Below are 20,098 nucleotides of genomic sequence, written 5' to 3'. Positions count from 1 at the left end.
TTAAAACTTATTCATAAATAATAAAAGCTGTTGACATAATTTCCTTAATTAAAAATTATTTGTTATAGTACAATTAGCTGAATATTATGTGTTACTAATATTAGTGACACTGATTGTTTATTAATTTTTAACTTATATTGTTTTAATTTTTCTTATCAATACTCTAGAGCAAAAAGATACTATATTTAGTTCATCATGAATCATTTGAAAAGTTATTACAGAATTTAACTGATGGTTATGTAATAAATAGTATTATTATATTTTAATACAAAAAAAGAATCTTCATAAAATTCAAAGGCAGTTGAAGATTATCTTGCTAATTTTTGTATACATATCGTCATGTGCAACAAATGACAGTAACTCAAGAAACTCAACTTGGAAATTATGAGGTATTTGGATTTAGGTTTTACTCTTGTTATAATAACTCTCATCAAAATATCGAGGATTTGGTTTGAATTAAACTACTTAAAAAATTTATAAATATATAGAGTGTAATCAGAGAATACATTTTACTTTTGATCTCCTAAAAAGTGAGTTACTGTCTTATTCGTTGTGCATATCAATATATTTTTATTAATTAGACTGAGTTCATGCGTATAGAGGTACGGGCATATTAATTTGATTTGGATCACCCCAAGATTTGGGCCCAAGTTGAATTCTAAATAAGAAAAACTAATGCTGACATAATGTACCAGTACTGAAAAACTAATAAAAAGGCTACCAATATTATGTATTCCTATAAAAATCTTTCTAGACCTTTTTTTTTTTTTTTTAAATAGTAATATTTTACTCATACGTATTTAAACATTTTTAAATCTATAATGATCCAACATAGTAGATATATATTTCAGAAAAATTTTAGAATCAAAAACAGTTGTTAGTTAAGAAAACTAAAACTCATCAGAAATTAAAATATTTCATTTTTGAGTAAATAACAAGAGTTAAAAATCATTTATGTAATAAAAAAATTAGGTAGTTAATCGACAATTACAAGTAATTACTTGAAAAACAATTCATTAAATTTTTATTTATTTTATAATTAATAAAAAATCTTTGTGACTATTATACTTTTTTAGAAATTTATATCTTTTTTAATCTCTTGTGATTCATTAAAGTAAATAATAAAACTTGTACAAAAATTATACTCACACAAAAAAAAAGCACTAATGTTTTAGCTTTATCACATTTTACAGCAGATTTTTAATATTTATAATTTTTTGTTACTATTTACTATCAGTTTTATAAACAGTGTTTTATATTGTTTTTCGTTTAATCTTCAAAAGTACCTAAATATAAAATATACAACACAGCGCACTGTAAAGAATACGCTTTTTAAATTATTTAAGCTCAGGATTTCCTTCTTTTGTTTGCTTGAAAAAATATAATTATAAAATATATTTTTTATCATGACCCTTAAAACAAGCATAGCCTGTAATTGGAAGCATTGTTTTAGCAACAAGAAAGTCGTCGGTCGTCAATTAGAGTACAGTTGGACACTCCATCATGGGGTCTTGTTTCAAAACAAAGACTAAAAATAATTGAGAGAAAAAAAAGATAATTATTATTAATAATGTTAAGTCCCTTATTTTCAAGCTGCTGTTTTTAAGTGGGCTCCCATTTTTGTTTGTTTTTTTACAACGAGCTTTATTGGAGAATAAAAACAAAAATTAAAAACTGTATGGTGACTATGTAATTAAATTTAAATCTTCTTATTATAATTATTCTTATAAAATAAAATTCATTAATATACACATAATATGTCATCACATTTCATATAATAATAAAATATAGTAATTTATGAAATAATTTACAAAAAAAAAATATGACTACAAATAAATATTCAAATAAATTTTGCTGTATTTTATAAATATTAAGCTTTAAAAAAATAAGTAATTTTGTAGTGTCTAAATATGTTTCTAATGTTTAGATTATTTAAAAATTGTTAAATTTAGAAATTATGGTTAGATGATAAATTTAAAAGGTATAATAGGTCTTAAATTTTGAGAAATAATGAAATAATTTGAATTAGATAAAGTTAAATTAAAAATATTGATTATCAATACTGATCAAAATAAATTTAGTCAATAAAACACGTACATGTAGTGTTATTTGACAGTGCCGTTAATATAAATTTGGAATTAAAAATAATATTAACTACATGTAATCAATTCTTATTATATAAGTTAGGGAAATTATTTGTAAATATATTTTTAGTAGATAATAACGATCGATATTTAATTTATACATATATTATTTTAAATAAATGAAGTCAAACTTCGCTAAATTGCATTTATTTATGTTTAAAATTGTTTTGGTATAAATCTTGAATATCCTCTTCACCATACAGAAGGGTAGATATAATAAAAATATGAGGGCGTTTTTTAACTGACGAGGGGCTACTTGCTTATGGGGATGATTTTCGATTTCAATGTAATCCGACAGCTAATAGACTACCCAAATGTCAATATAGTTTTACTTGTCTCGGCCCATTAATGTCTTGTACGCTCTGGCACATACGGTAGCAAGTAGTGCCCAAAGAGACCACAAACCCCTTAGAGATTTCGCTTCCGACGTCATGGATATTCTTTTCGTGATTTCCCTTTTGATATAGTGATGTATCTATATGATACATTACAATATTATCTACCCAGCGGCTTTATAACTCAATACATAAGTTTAAACTTGTTAGTAACGTTCAAGTGACTGAAAAACAGTAATCAAAACTGTCGGAAAACATTAAATTTACGAAATTTTAATATGAATTTAAATTTAAATTTATAATTTACTTTATACTAAATTCTTTCGTATCGGTAATTATTTCTATTATTTCCTTAAGACCCTCGATATTTCATTTTTTTTTTTTTTTAAACCGTGTCATCGAGAATATGTATTTTTTAAATTAAACAAAAGCGTCTAAAAGAGACAAACTGTCTCATAATCTAAGTATGTGCAAGCAAATCTAACGACACTCTACTATGTAGCCACGGTTAGGTTATAACGAGAACAAAATAACAGGGTAAGTACTTGATCTCGTATCTCGAGTAAAAAAACATTAAGGTACAAACAAAATTTTGTTCTCGACTTTATAATGCGTTCTCCCGCGTTGTGGCTTCAAGAGATGAACGGATAAACAAACGTCACAGCCCGAAAGTGTACTTTACCTATTCTATAGTAAAAAATAATAAAATCCAAAGGTTCTCTGGGGTTTCTGGTAACATTTTTGAGTGCGTAAATCATAGACTTTATACGTCACTTAACGAATTGATACTCCGACCCTGTTGTTCGTTTATATTGATGTTTATTTGACAGCCACGCATTTTGATTCCCAAATGGGTTATAGATACAATATAACCATGTACTAACGTATGTAATATGTATTATGATTACAGACAGATAGAATTTTAAAGGAAAATATCGTATGGGCAAGAGACAGTGATCGCTCCGCAAAAGTTTCTGATATTAATATTTACTGTTTAGAGACCTTTCAAATTTTTTTAAAGGATAACGAGTGTTAGTAAATAATAACTGTTTTTCAACTCGGCAAAACAATAAGTCGATTTTTACAAGAGATAGTTTGAATGGTTCGATTCAAGAAGGTTCCCCTTATTCAAATAGTAGTTCCTGTTTTGAATTGAACCATTAATTTGGAAAGTTGTTCTTTGACGAATGTGAACTGCTTGTTCATTTTTTCTGTGTAAAATCACTAACCGTAAACATTTACCGTGTTTGTAGTAATTGAAACTGTTATGTGGTAAAATATTTTATTTTCATTAACTGCTGTATGGTCGCAGGTCTGGTTCCAAAACCGCCGGGCGAAATGGAGAAAAGCGGAACGGTTGAAAGACGAACAGAGGAAACGAGAAGAACATGACCGGACGGGTACTCTGCAAGAACATTTGGATCATATGGCCAAAGACATGCAACACTCTCCAGGTTCCAAAGTAAGTGAAATATTTATTAGCTGCTCAAGGAAGAACTTTTGTCTGCTATTATCTTTTCACACGCAATTTATTTAAAAGCATTTACGTTATGTAATATATATATTATTTTCACAATTCGCGGCGGTTTTCCATTGGAAATACATGCGACCAACTTTAAGTGTTTGTGTAAGCGGAAAGACACTCAAGAGTCGGTGCACTGTAATCAGCACGACGTTTCCGAATACGACAGATATTTATTATTGCGGACTGTAGTTACACTTTTTATGAAATATGATAGCATCTCGTGTAGTAAACTATGTTGTTGCAGCTGATGTAATAACAATAAGAGGTTTCAGTAACAAATCTTATGGTACACTAAAGTTATCGATGGTAACCCTTTCGTATGCGCCGCGCGCTAAGCGTTTTTGATTTATTCGTTAAGTTTAATTTAACGCAGGTGCTTGGCGAACGGCGGATCCAAATTTATGATGTTGGCATGTCGTCTTAACCCTTTTTAATGCATAACCGAACTTGCTCGTGTACATAATAATACACGTGTCGTACAACTTTGCAGCCCCTCTCTACATCATTCCCTCCCCGCCGCGTAAACATAGTATTTATCACTCGGCTTGTCAACGCTGATTTATCGTCTGCGGTTAATAATCTCTTAACGCTTTTTCGTTAATGTCACCGAATAAACAGTTTTTCGGAAGTGTAGCCGCTGGTTAAAATATTAACTAAAAAGAAACACTCAAACTTATTGTAGGGCTATAAAACGCGCCGGACAAAATATTTAGACAGATAAAACAGCGGAAACGCGTATATATGTTAAAAACATTATTTCACTACAACTTTCATGTAGTTAAAACCAAGAAAATGGAGGAAGTCGTCGATGGCGCCATATTTATTTTGTTTCTTAGTGTTCTTCTCCTTTCTCGTAACGTTGAGTTTTTTTTCCCGGCGGACGTCATGTATTATTTATTAACCGGACCCGCGAACTATAAATCATACCGAATAAAAACGAGTATTACCGCGCGGTTTGTTTTTCGGGTGAACATAATTTTCCTTCAACTGTAAATAACTCGTTGCCATAAAACATGCAGGACATATTTATAATACACATAAATATCACGTTACCATAGATTCTTAACTATTCATCTATCATCACATCATTGGACATTATAGATCACAAACCGAACGTTATGTTCGGTTTGTGATCTATATCATAACGATTGAAAGCTTAATTGATATTTTATAGAACAATCTACTTATTTTTGTATTCATCCCGTTTAACTACAATAAGTATCCCCCTTCAGTAGTAAATTCTCTGCATTAGTAATTCTGATTTAATAGTTTCGGCTACCAAAATAGCTATAACTAGCGAACATTTTATGTATAAGTATCCTACTTCTGTTCTAATAAAAATATTTTATGAGACATATTTAAAAAGAAAAATCGTTTTTCAGGGTTTGATGGAAGAAGAACACAGGGATGATTTGAACAGTGGAAGCGAAGCGGATGAAGACGCCAGGACAAGTACGGTGCATATATCCGACAGAAGCGAATCTCCAGCCAGTTGCAGTGGTATGAATGGTAGCGGCACCGAAGATAGACCAACGTCACCATCGCCCACCGAGTTAGTTTTTTATTTTTTCGCTTTTTTTCAAGCCCATTAAAGGCCGTAGCGGCCTCCCCCCAAGGAGGAGGTTTCTTAACCATTGACACTCCGGGTGGTTAGTCCGTCGTCACAGCAGTGATGGCGACTCCAATTACCGAATTGTTCTGTCGTTCGGCAAATGAAGCCGCCCGTGACCGAGTTTCGAACCCGAAACAGTAAACGTCAAGCAATGTCGCGTTATCCACTCGACCACACCATTCCTCTGCCCGTCGATTTAGTACCTGCGCAAAGTTTATTGCCCTAATATCATCTACGTTATAAATTCCGTCAGACTATAATAACTACGATTAAAACTTTTATGATAATAATTTAACGGTTACTATAATTGCGCGTAACAAAATTAAGATAATAAAAACGATTATTTAGGACGATAATTGTTCAGTTTATTACAATAAAGTTACAAATATGACAGTTCATAATACTAATTATAATTTATATAATAATTATTTTTGATATTTCGAAAAGATGATTATTAAACGTTTAAAGTCTCGGTTTAAGTTTCCCGATACACACAGCAAACATGTTAACATATTAATATTCGAATTGTCAATGGCTAGAACCTATTTATTATAATTATAGGCGTCGAACGGCCAAACAGACAAACAATTGCATAGGAAGACCTCGAATGTTATATATTAACGCTTTTAATCAATTAATTACAATTTCAACGTATTCAGCACACGCTCTCGACGGTCAATTAAACTGTTTTCATTCTGAAACGTTCGCATTACTAAATTAAAGAAACGATTAATTTTGCAAAAATCGACAAATTTTCCAATAAAATCTCTCGTTTAAACCTATCAAATGATGGTTCGGGCAATGAAGGTCCAGTAATTAATCTGCACACGATAATTATGTGCCGCCGATAAATACCGTTCAATATTGACGTATAATCCAAAGTGTTGCCATCAATCGGTATGGGGCAAACGACTCCCTTACATCGTAAACACCTACTCAGATTGATTCATATGCGGGCGGCACAATCCCTCGTGAATTCGTAGTCGGTACTTTTACATTATTCCATAATGTGCCATTACTAGTGTCCTTGGCTAATTTCATTCGATTCGGTACATAATAAGTATATATGTCGCGTAGTGCGACTGTTATGCCACGCGTCCAATTGTTGTTAATAAATCGTAATGCAGTTTAAGTGAATATAAATTCAAATTATACTTGGTAATTGAGCCAATTAAACAATCAATTCGGATGGCCGGCAAGAGAAATAGATGCACGTTTTGCCTCTCGAGTGACAAAGACACGGCGATGTTAATAATAATAACAATAATAGAAATAACAACACAATAATACGACGTTTGCCATGATTATAACTATACGTTGGAAGAGTATTTTGCTTTGCTTTCAACTTGAACAATGGTTTATTCATAATTGTTGTACACTACATTCATAATATATATATATTCTTAACGCTTGATTTTAATATTAATTTTAATTAATTAATTAACAATGCATTCGACTAGAATAACTCAGTTATTATGTTTAACTATTCTGTTAATTGTGTTGAAGGAACGATACCAACGTCCCGGACTCGCCTACTCCAAGCACAAGTCCAGCATCCCAAATCCGACCTGCCATCAGTGTGGGCACGTCGACGTTTAATCATTCCATTTTCACGCCGTTCTCGACTGAAGGGTAAGTAATCGCGTAGCTTGATCAGATTTTGCCCGTACTAGTAATTTTGATAAATGCGGTTTTTTTTTTGTTTATGACATTGGCACTCGTATCCCACGAGTGCAATAGGTAAACCGATACGAACGTTCCCCCGCGAAACGACAAAACAGCGCTCGTTACATCGTAATTTGTTGTAATACTCAATGAACTGTGTAGTTTACACTGTGTGTACGACCGCTAAACAGATGGCTGCTGTGCATTTGCGGCTTGCGACTACCCTTTTTTTTTAAAAGCCGAGTTGTCGCGTTTGCAGATTGTGCCGAACAAAAGATATACTGCTGCCGCCAGTACCAACGAACGGGACTGGCGTGTGTGTGTTTGTACACTTGATCAAGTATAGACTGCGCCAAGGGTCGTCGTACCGCTGGAGAAACGCGATTGTTTCATTTTTATTTTTTTTAACATTTCAAAAAATCTCTCGCGCCGGTTTTTGTTAATCCGGCGACGGATTTCGCAACTAAATTCAAGTACAAGCGAAAATTCCGAAAACAACTCGGCACTTGAAAAATCAACATTTAACTCGATTATTACGGTTTTCAAATTAAAGCTCTCAAATAATAATAATTAAGCTCATAGAGTAACACGGTTCTCTACTACGCGTGTGTGTGTGTGTATGGTTATTATACGTATCCACATGTGGGCGCGATGCTGTAGACGAAACGGGACGTGCATTAATCTGTTTTGAATATATTATGTATGCATAATTTGCTTAATACTCTGTTCTAAAGGATAACGAGCGGGGAATTTAAATAAAGTTCTAAATAATTCTGTGCACTATATACTCCGCGCTGGAAATATTTCTACGGTGTCCCTTCGCCGCCGCCGCCTTGATAGAATTAGGTTAAGTAACACGGCCGCGTGTACAAGGCGCATATATTACATAGGCGCGCGTGCATACATTTCTTAATTTCCCACGAGGACTAGTAGTTGGCGTCCGTGTCCAGATCGGAAACCGCAAACAATAATTAAAAGCGACAAAAATATCTCCAGGTTATCAAATAGCCGTCGTAACCGCTTCAAACGTCACCGAAGAAAGTTAAAAAAAAATTCATAGTTACTACTAGGCGAACGTGAACGTCATTGCTCCTGTCCATCAGCGCAGTGTTCTCGTTGAAAAAATGCGACGACTAGGATTATAATCATTCGGCCGACAGTTCTCCGGTTCGCATTGTTTTTTGATCATAATGTTTTGGATCAGCGCCGGGACAACAACGATAATTGGAAAAGATTAAAATCTCGTTTGTTTGGCGTTCTGTGTCTCGGCGAGCTACATGTAAATAAAGAGCGGCCTGCAGGACCACCCTCATGGCAGTCGCGATGTCACACACAACATAAGTATTATTGTTTATCGCGCCCCTGCGGGCCGAGTACAAAACCCGTTGGTGCTACTCAATTCAAATTATTAACGTGGAAAAGTTTGTGTTCCTCCGTCTCCGGTGACAGACGCGCACGTGCAAGAGACACACGACACACGTGCCGGACGGCCACCTACACCGACGTGTATGTACGCTGGGTGTGTGACGTTTATATACGCCGTATCAGGTTTCACTGTGCACTTTTTGTTGTGCGGGACGACCGCGTCCCGCCGTAGTCTATTTAATATCGGCAGTTAACGTTACACTTGAAAATTGATTACGGTTATTATTGTGTCATGTGAAATTGTTATTGAATTAAAGTCACATTATATCGGCTCCGGGAGGGTGTTGATTCGATTAGCTCGTGTTTTGCACGTCAATCTGATCGGCAATTTCGGTATTTGACAAACGCTAAATTTGTCTGAAGAAAATAATGAAAAAAAGCTGTGCGTTGTGTTTACTAATTGGAAACTAGCTCCTGGTCAGTTCGCTTTTTTGTGTTGACATTTTTTTAATTCTCAACTATGCGCGTTCGCCTCGCATAAGACACAAATTGTTGACGAGGAAAAGCAAATTTCGATTTTCAATTGATAATTGCATACAACGAAAACTGCCGTCTATGTTGCAAGGTCGTTTATAATGCTCCAACGTGTTCTGTTGGTCAATGCAACGCAATTTTTTTAGGAACGTTGAACGATCAAAATGCGGACATCCGATCGTACTGGGGTACAACATCTACTTACTTATGTATGGCATAATGAAAATTAATATTTCACTCAGCGTTCCGATATGCAAGCGCTGTGTGGTATGCATAACTAATTGTTTGTATTTGTTTTGAAACGTTACAAACAACGTCACTTAAATCGCCGGTCTGAAATATCTTCTTGGAACTTGAATTGGAAAAGAAATCAATTTGAGAAGTTATACTTTATCAGCAGATTATAAATGGCATCCCCAAAGTAATTGTAAATTTAGATAATTCAACCATATACACGCGTAATTCGGTTTTCCTTTGTTTCAATTTGCATTTCAGTCAGTTTGTTAAATTACATCGTTAAAACTTTTCAGGAAATTTATTACTGTCGTTCGCCAACATCACATTAATAACAATAATTTTATTCTAACAAATTTAGCCGGAAAACATTTCACTGCAAATATACTTGTATATATAATCGAATACATAAACCGTTACTTAACAAGACTAATGACGTACCCAACGTACAGCATTCAATTAAATACCGACCATTGTATACATTGTAATTAATCGTGTACATTGAGCACATAGATTGCAGATACGCTTTCGACGTACTGTATTTGTCTAACGAATAAAAATGTATATTATCGCTGCAAATTAATAGCATCACTGCGTGTAAATTAACAGGTTAATAAGTTAGAAAAGACCGGTCAAAAGCGGTCCAGCTTTTAATTTCGGATAACGTTACTATTGGTTAAAAAGTGAATTCTTCTCAAGTCCGACTACAGCTGCAGCAAGATGAAAAAATAGCGAATGAAAAATACTCGCCGTGAGCAAAAGAAACGGAGGAAAAAATGTAACTATTAACGAATTTATATCTGAAAGACGGAAATATATAAAGATGAGATAATAACGTTAAAGTGTCCACATCTAAAAAAGTTTGCATAAAATAAAAACGGGCGTAAAAAAAAAAAGAGAAAACGTTACAGGATCAAAAAGAAAAAGTTTTTTATTCGAAAAATTCCATCAAGTTCTTTTGACTTATTATTGCTGTATAATGTATTGAATATAGTGAGACCAGGGGAAGGCTGGCACACGAATTCACCGGAAATTTTTTATTCAGTACCTGAGTCGTTTGATATTGGAGCAAATTGAATTTTATTATACCCCAGCGGTGGCACAGCAGAGGGTGGAAAAGCAGTTTTTCCTTTTATTTCATAACTCTCAAGTTATGTATCCACGACCGACGGTCGGGAAGGGGCAGGAGGCGCGGTGTTTGCCGTGTTCCTTTTGATGGCTTAAAAATATGATAATTCGCTCGCCGCGCTCAAAGAAACGATGTCAAAGGCCCCTCGCGTACACCCCCGCCCGTCCATTATTAAATAACGTTATACATACATATAATATACGGCGGTATCATCGTTTGCGTTACACCGATTCACCCCCGTCACCTGTCGACCGTTAGCCCGGTCCTTTCTGTACAGTCTCATCACCATTTATTACTCCACCTTTCGCACTAAACAACTCGGATATCTCCACTTTCGCCCCCCGCTCATGTAATTTACAAATTATCAAAATTACGTTTGCGCCCGCGGTCACTTCATTTAACGCGCAAAAACAGTTCCACGTCGATCGACAGCACCGCAGTCGTTACAACTCTCACAATACAACTCAGCTTCGCCAATCATCGCCTCGTTTTCAACCCGCTTTGTTTTCACATTCGTTCACTACAACTCGGAAGTCCCGCAGCGTTTACCGTGCACACGACGCGTTACACGACATATTCTCCGACAATCTTTTTAGGGACATTAACGTACGCTGTTTCTCCGTAGACTCGCTTTGTGTCGTCAATTACGACCGCCCGTCACGGTGCGCGTCCATTGTCGTCAGCAGTCCCTCCGAGTCCGTAGCGTAACGTTTAGAGCCGTGCCGGGTCATTTGCCGGTTCCTTCCGACTGCAATAAACGCACACCGACGACGTCTCTATTAAGTATATTAACCTTATGCGACGCTACTGCAAACTTTAAAAACTTCCGGTTCCGGTCGGACATCATTGTGATTGCTGTGTATACACACACAATACATGTATACGTTTTTCGCCTCCGCCGGGATACACTCACACGCGTCTACATTCATTTATGCTTGTACTTAAGTGACCGGGAGGGAACACGCAATCAAATAGGGTAAAACAACAATAGCATTATACATGTATTACATCCACCACCAGAGTCACTTAGCCGAAAACTTTACCTCTCGTCTGGCCCAATCCAGCGATAATCGTCTCGAAAATCCACATGTACGTGTAAGTTCGCACTGCGCACTACGACATACCGACAACTGGCGAGCACTTACTGAAGACCCGCCAGGAATTCGTTGGCGTCATCGTTCACGATCTTCGGTAGAATATTAATCACCTTAATATAAATACATAGTATATCTCCCCACCCCATTGCAGTACAACATAAGTAACACTCGTAGGTACAGTGACCGATTATTGTACGCGACATGTTTTGCAAATAAAAAACGACTATTTTCAAAACGCATTGTTTGAAATGTATTAATAGACGGCAATACTAATTATCTAATTTTTTTATGTTTACAGTAACGGATTTAGACCCGTCACCGATCCTGTCATATCCAGACCTTTGTTCCTACCGCCACATTTCGGATCGTTGCCTTCTCCGCTATTCACCGGCCTCAAAGGTAAGAATACAGTAAAAATAATTTACAGAGATGAATTGATAGTTTCGTTGAGTGATTGGAGATACGCTTAATTGAGTAATTGCCAATTAATAATTTTAACCCAATAAACGGCCACAATGGCATTTAGCCGTATTGAATACACGCAAGTTATCTTCTCGGTCGGGTTTTAAATTAGAGTTATATTTTTATTCGATACAATTCAAAGATACTCGATTCCACCTACAAGTGTATAACTGTAAACGGTCGATGGATCAAAGGAGTTCGTTTCCGGATTAAGTACACCGCAGTGAAATATATTTATGTACTCAAAAAGCGTTTACGTCAGCGGAGAGCACTACTGCAAAGCAAATCGAGTTTGTGTATCACTAAAAATTAATCTACCAGAGACCCTTTTGTACTTGCTTTGTACATAATAACTTGTACTACAATGAACAATAAACCACCGGATGACAAGCGCGTTAAGCAATTAATGTCTTATCAAAATCTTCTTTATGATACCCATTAAGCGATTTTAATATCAAAGAAAAAATTTACCATCAAAGTCCTTGTATTTTATTGATCTCAATTTATAAAATAACATTGTTAATTTTGAACGATAACGGTGAAAACGTGGCGGGTAAGATTTGTGGTAGTTTTTAGTTAATTTCTTCAGAACCTGAAATCTGAAGGAAATATGCGCATTTTAAACGCGGCTGGGCAACAAGGAAATTATCACTCGAGTGGACCGGTTGGACACGAGTTGAAACAATACAGTATTCAGTATTCAAACTGAGAATTGCAATATTTCATAAGTCGAGTAAAATGTTATACCTAACACGCCGTTAGAGCAGTGTTGTTTTATGGCTATTATTCATAATTAACCGATAACTGCGTACTTTATTTGAAAGATTAACGATGTCCCATATGAGTTTATAACGACTTACACGACAACGTATAGGTTTATCACATTAGCTACGGGCATTCGGCGAACATGAACGTGCGGTAGCACCTGAGCCTCTCCCTGTGCTACGTAAGCCCTCCCCAACCGCTACACTTCATAGTGTAATGGAATAACTTTAGTAGATTTATTGTGCGCCAAGTTTACGACGGGTACATAATATATATATACACACTCGTGTACAGTGTACATACACTGTCGACTTTTGTTCCCCGACGTACCTTTAGGATACGGTAAACAGAGAGGAGGAGACAGGAAGTGAGAGCGACATACAAAGACGGGCGGGATGCAATGTAATCAAACGAATCCCTTAATAAATAACGAAACCGTTCGTTAACAGCTCATAGTGTTATTAATGGACCAAGGGTACATAAATGTACCCTTGATGAAATATTATTTTACGTGTAAAGGAAGTGTAGGGCCCCGTATTTTGGATATGTTGGCAAAATCAATTTACACCGACGTCAGATAATCAAAATAATTATGATTATTGTGCGCGTTAATTACCGTCCACCGGCAAGTCGTACGTACTAAGCAAAGCAGATAATAAATTACGCCAAAGAAATGATCGTGTGTTTGTGTGGTCAATTGGTACGGTTAATATTTCACGGCTGTTATTCGGGTCGACTGGCTTGTTAAAGAAAGAGAAAGGGGTGAATAAAAGATTGGATTTTTTATAATTGCTGTAATTCTCGTATCTTAACAAAATTACATCAAACAAAATGTCAAACGCGTTCTATCATTCTTCTTCCTTAATCCATCAGATTACTCTAGTTGAAAAATCAATACTTTCACTCAACACTTTTTTTTTATAGGTATCCTAAAACTCTGAATATTTAATATTTAATACTTTGACTACAGTAGAGAACTCTAATTAGACTGTACCTTATGTTATTTTACTATTTATTGAACAATTTTGATGACTTTTTAAAATATTTAAAAGGGATTTCCAGAAATCGGGATTTAAAAGAAAATACAACAGTTATGTATTATTCAGTCAAACGAGGGCATTATGAGTTAGTAATATATCACTATGAATGTGTTTTCTTGGAAATTTATAAAGACTTGACACGAATAACTAACGTCATATTATTGAAATATAGAAAATTAAATTAACTAATAAATTCTAATATTACAATATAATATGCATGTTTATTGATTACTAAAGTCAAGATTACAAGATAAGTTATTTTAAGGTATACAATCAATATTTACACGAGGATTAATTGAAGAAGTTTGTTAAAAGTCTACATCTTATATGCAAACTGCTAAAACAAGTATATTTATAATTATGTGGAATAATTTTGTGTTTAAAATTGTTAAAATCAATTATACTTTTTTCTGCGTTGGGGTCTTTTCGATATCCACATAACTAAAGTGGTAGTTCGAAGCTAGTTATAAAGTATATATTAGCAGTAAATAATTACCTGAATATTTATTAATCTATTCTAATGTATAACTTCTATGCTATCCAGAGCACATTTTAAGAAATTTCCACTGAGTGGCGCTAATCGAGGGATATTTTCAAAGTCTGTTCGAATTTAACTCCCACAAAAACCCAAAAAAATTTCACATATAAATAAAACGTGAACATTTTCTCTTATTAAAAATCTCTCTTCAATTCTGGAAACATTATTAGATTTTATCGCGGACGATTTAGATAATCGATGTTGCGACTAGCCAGAAAGTAATATGTTTTTTTAGGTCTTTAAGCACATTTAGATAATTTATAATTTCTACCATTTTTGTTTAGAAATCTAAATGAAAATATATGGAGCAAGTTTTCTATTCATGAAATTAAAGGGGTTCCAAAGATATTTAAAATAAAAAAACATAAACGGTCACCTTAAATACGCTAATAATTTAATTTTACTAGTAAACGTTCTATTAATCATTACTTGACACTTATAGCCTCCAGTTACAATCTGCTCTCAAGTTAACATAAAAATATAAATTATATAATAAAAGTATACTTTTATTATTAATTTTTTTAAATTTTATTTGAGTTATACAATCTATAAAATATTATTACAATAATTATAAAAGATGATAATGATTTTTTGACTTGATTATTTTGAGAAGAGAAGCTCCCCATCGACAACACTCTTATTGAAGTGATATTATTTAGTAGTTGGATTATTATTAATATAATTTATGCTTTTTAAATGTTTTTTTAAATGCTTTTTAAATTATTGTGGGATAATATAATATTAAATTTTTTAAAAAATGACTTCAGTTAAAATGGACACTGTAAGAAATGATCCAAAAATTCCCATACGTTAGTATATTTTTAATACTTACACACGAGTAGTATATATTTTTTTCTAAACGTGTGGAATATTAATACGCAATTATAATTTTTTATCATTAATTTCCAAATATTCCCTTATATTGTAGACGTTACTTCCAATACATTTATGTGAAAATGCAAATATTTTTCTTTAAGAGTGTAACCAAAATCTATTTACTATACTTAAAAGTCAAGTTGTTATGATTTATAACTTTTTGTAGTATTTTATTTTTAAAACAATATGTATATGTTGTAAAATCTAATTGTAAAAATAGTCTTATGCATACTGTCTAGTGATTAAAATAGCAACACCAATTCCTCAACTCTAGTCAATATACAAAAATGCATTTTTCCTACATAATGAAATTAATACATTGTAATAACTAACCCCGTATTTAAATTGTTCGGATACATCGTTATTGAATAAGAACACAATATTATTTTTATAATGAAACACAAAATTGAATATTTTAATGACTAAGTAATATTATTAAATGTATCTTACCTTATGTCATGATCCAAAAAATACCAAGTAAAATGTTAATTTACTACTAATTGTCAAAAACTTAATATTGTGAAAACATTTTGAAATTGGTAAGATACCACTGATATTTTCATAAAATACTTTACGTACTAATTTATTTATAAAATCATCTGATCGATACAGTGCTACTTCAATTAAAAATACAAAATATCTCTATTGTATCACTTACTTAGGCTTTCGGCTAAATTCGAAAACAGTATTACAGTAAAACATGTTAATTATATAGGCGATGCTTAAGGTTTGAGGAAAAGTTCAATATAAATAGAACGGCTATAAATGTTGAATGTATTCGATGAAAACAAATATAAAGTAATATCGTTTTAACGACGGGAAAGTAATTTTAAAATTAGATAAAATGGTACTAGAAATTTAATGTATTTGCATAACCTTTCAGGATTTCTCGTTTCACAATCACGGTGAGCCTAATTTGGTAATATTAAAAAAGTATTTATAGAACGAGTGAAATGAATATCAAAATGTACAAGGATTTAAAAAGCTGAACACAGGTTTATGAGCAACCGCTATTATGTCATCGCGTTGTAATGTATCTCTTTAAAACAGAGTACCACGTGACAATACAGTAGCACATACAGGCTGCTATACAGCTGTATAACAGCTAATATTTACATCACTAAATAAATGTTCTATTAGATAATTAATTGATATAAATTAAGTTAATTTTTCATTAGTTTACTAATAGTGTTAGCATAGTTTTTCTCTAAGTTTTTAAAGACCGAAAGCATAATATATTTTATTTTTTTTCGTAAGAGATTTAGCAAGAAATTAATGTAGGCTCAAAATCGAAGACGTCGTGAAGTTATTTCTTTATGGAGGCGCAACCAAGTTCACTTATCAAATGTATTAACAATTTATTAAACAAACGATAAATTTAAAAAGTTCTTTTGACCTACTATAATGTTAAAAAAATAGATCTTTTAGGAGGGAAAATACACTCTTTACCTCTCCTTTTAGTTATTACCCAGCTTAAATCCCGGAGAGTTCATTCTACTTCCCCTAAACAATAAAAAATCGATTTTACTTAGTTACTACCGTAATATTTGTTGTGTAAAAAAATTATCATAAAAATAGAATATAGTTCTATATTTATCTGTTAATTTATACTCATGCATTATAAAAATGTATTTTAAAAATGATTCAAAAAGATTTTGATTTTATTTTAAACGCAGGATTCGGATGTAGTTGCTGTACGATGAAACCCTTTGGATCAATGACCGATAGCCATAGTGTAAACGGAAACAGCGGAAATGCTGAACATCGTTCCTCCAGTGTGGCCGAACTCAGAAGAAAGGCTCAAGAACATTCAGCTGCGTTGTTCCATAGCTTACAACACGTGGCCAACATGCAACACCACGCGGCCGCGGCCGCAGCGTTTCAGTTGCCAGTCGGCCTCGGACTTCAGTTACCGTCTCTCACGTCCACTTTGCATGCCCTAGCTGCCAACAGGAAGCCCGACCAACAACAAATGTCTCTTCCGCATCCCCAGCCCTTATCGTTAACTACGGTGTCCACCGAGACAACAGGTACCCCAACTACGTCTAGTTCGCCATTACTTCCGTCAGAATCTAACAACAATAACAATTAACGCAAAACGTGAACACATAACTTAATCAAAAAAAATATCGTCATCGACTGTTTTCATAAACTAATTAAGTAATTGTGTTACTAAAATGGTTTTTTTTATATAAAAAATTCAAAATATTTTATTGCCATTTATTAAATGTATTATTGTAACTTTAGATATTAGTTATTATGTGTAGATATGATACATATTTCTTGATAATGATCTTTAGCGAAAAAAAATTATAAAAGTTAATTCAGATCTATGATATTAAACGTCTCATGTAAAATATTAATTAGGTATACATACATGTATTAATATTATATTTATAGACACACCGTATAGTTCGTTTAACATTTAATTTATGTTTGTATTAAAACGCATGTAAATAATTTTGTATAAAATAAAACAAGCGTATCGCAATAGACAGTTACAAAGTAGCATTAAGTAATTGTTACCTTTAGCGTTTTAACTAATGTATTGTAAATGTATTTTTTTCTTAATGATTATACTTATTCTGCTATGTGTGAATTACTATTATTGTAATTGTAATTATTAAATTATTTTTAGTCCTTATACTAAATATAGTGTTTTTTTTGTGCTATACGATTTGAAATATTTTACTGAATGTATTAATTATTAGTACCAGCGACGTGTTTCAGACTTTTTCTCGTCTAAAATTAATACATATCAATCAGAGATCTCACATAAAAATCTCTGTTCGTGTATATTTTTATTGCATTTTTATTCATTCTAATGTGTCAAATTTTACAAATGACTTTTATCGAGTTTCCTTGTGTACATATTATAATTCATATTTGAAAATATTTTCATTTAAATTTAAGATTACTTTATCATTTACTAAGTTAGACATAATCCTTGAATATCTTACTAAATAGCAACTATAACTGTACAAACGTTAGTACATTGTTCCGCGAAATCAAAATGTAGTTGAAATGTCTTTTGCTTTTAATATTTATACCATTGTGCGTCATGGGGAAAACTTTCTGCAAAACACTCAAACGATTTTAAATGGCTTCCTGGAATACCACATTTTAATGCGAATAAGTAACTGTACGCGTGAATGCAGTTCCAGTTGTATAATCTTTTGTATAATTTTAATCTCTCGATTAAAGAATAAACCAAAGAGGAAAATTGACGTTACGCTACTTAATATTTCTTCTAATATAGTCTCATCAATGGCGTAGCCAAAGGGGAGGTCTAAAGGGGTTATGGCCTCTATTAGCAAATTATAACTATAAATAGTTTATAACTCTGGCGTTGGTTAGAGCATGTGATAAGTCAAAAAAGAAGAAGGTCCTTGTTTCTCGAAAGCAAATATCCTGACTACACTATTGAGTCCCATTACTACTATATACACCGCAATGTTTAAATGCATATAAGTTTATTCAATAAACAACGTCTATAGTAGATTTTGTTAGATAATAAAAATATCTGATACCAACAAATTAGTTTTTTTTTTTTGTTTTTACACATTTTTAATTTCCGAGGTGTTTGTAAATTTGGTTATATAAATCCCCTCTCAAAAAAAAAAAAAATTCATTACAATAATTGTAATTGAATACATTTTTTATTTTAATAACTGAATAACTTATTCAGAAGATTAAATTTAGATAAAAAATCCAGTAATATTTTAATAACATACCACATTAATATAAACGCAATTGATAAAAGTATCAATTTTAAATGAAAATATAACTTTAAACATAAAATTATTTTTTTTTATTTTAGAAATAATCAATAAATTTGTAATTATGTATTATTATTTGATAAAATTAACGGATTTGGATATTTTTTTTACTTACTTATAAGTAAATGAAGGACTTAATTAGATATAGTTAACAGGAAAATAATAATTTAATTTATAATTAATAATAACGGTTTAAATTGGTTAAGTATTATGAAAACTAAATAAATTCCCTACGAAATTCTGCAACAAGACTAGACATAGGGTTGGGAATTAATTCTGATGTGTTATATATCGAACACATATTTTGCAATAAATCCTTGCAAGTTTACCGCGAATAACATTTTTGAATTGAAATTCTATAAGGGTGGTTTCTAGGTGCAAGCGCACTGAATATAGGGGTGGATGTGATTATATAGGAAGCGTAAGAGGCGGAGTTCAAAAGGATTGCATAACACGTATACTGTGTGGAGGAGGTCAGTAGAAATGAAATCATAACCGAAATGGTGGACGAAATCGAATTTGGTAATTTTACAAAACCTCATCTTGTAATATATACAAGATCGCAAATATTCGAATAAATTTAGGTAATAAACACAACTACTAATGCAGTTTATTTATAAAACATTTACTTCATGAAGGAATTTAAAAAGATTTTCTTCTGTTAATATCTCAACATTTGATGAGTTACTCAATTATTGAGTGACGAAATAAATTTTATTATATACTTTATAGTTAAAAGATAAAAAAAAAATTTCTTGGTTCGTTAATAACGTTGTATGTTACACATTAGTCTCAGTGATATTGAATGTATTAGTTATAAATATTGATAACTGCATTTAATTTGATATTTTATTTGTGGGAAACAGCGCTAAATTTAATACTAGTTTTACACGTTAATAATAATAAAAACTTTTTTAAATATTAAAGCCATATAACACGCAGACTTGATCTTAGTTTTAAAATTTTACCATACAATATTTAGTATTTTTAATCGTCAA

General features: G+C 32.7%; 1 protein-coding gene across 1 annotated transcript in view; it reads left to right on the top strand.

Annotated features, from left to right (window-relative positions):
• LOC126896156 (homeobox protein ceh-37) overlaps positions 1 to 17,995 on the top strand; it is a 29,878-nt gene extending 11,883 nt beyond the window's left edge. The window contains exons 5-9 of the mRNA XM_050668668.1: positions 3,792 to 3,941; positions 5,387 to 5,556; positions 7,123 to 7,248; positions 11,939 to 12,039; positions 16,998 to 17,995. Of these exons, the coding sequence (XP_050524625.1) occupies positions 3,792 to 3,941; positions 5,387 to 5,556; positions 7,123 to 7,248; positions 11,939 to 12,039; positions 16,998 to 17,413 (963 nt within the window). The 3' untranslated portion in view covers positions 17,414 to 17,995. The remainder of the gene's footprint in view (positions 1 to 3,791; positions 3,942 to 5,386; positions 5,557 to 7,122; positions 7,249 to 11,938; positions 12,040 to 16,997) is intronic.
• Positions 17,996 to 20,098: the final 2,103 nt, after the last annotated feature.

This window comes from Daktulosphaira vitifoliae, unplaced genomic scaffold, assembly GCF_025091365.1.
Source record: "Daktulosphaira vitifoliae isolate Bord-2020 unplaced genomic scaffold, ASM2509136v1 Scaffold_1, whole genome shotgun sequence".
Lineage (NCBI taxonomy): Eukaryota > Metazoa > Arthropoda > Insecta > Hemiptera > Phylloxeridae > Daktulosphaira > Daktulosphaira vitifoliae.
This window is presented reverse-complemented; position numbering and strand designations above follow the sequence as displayed.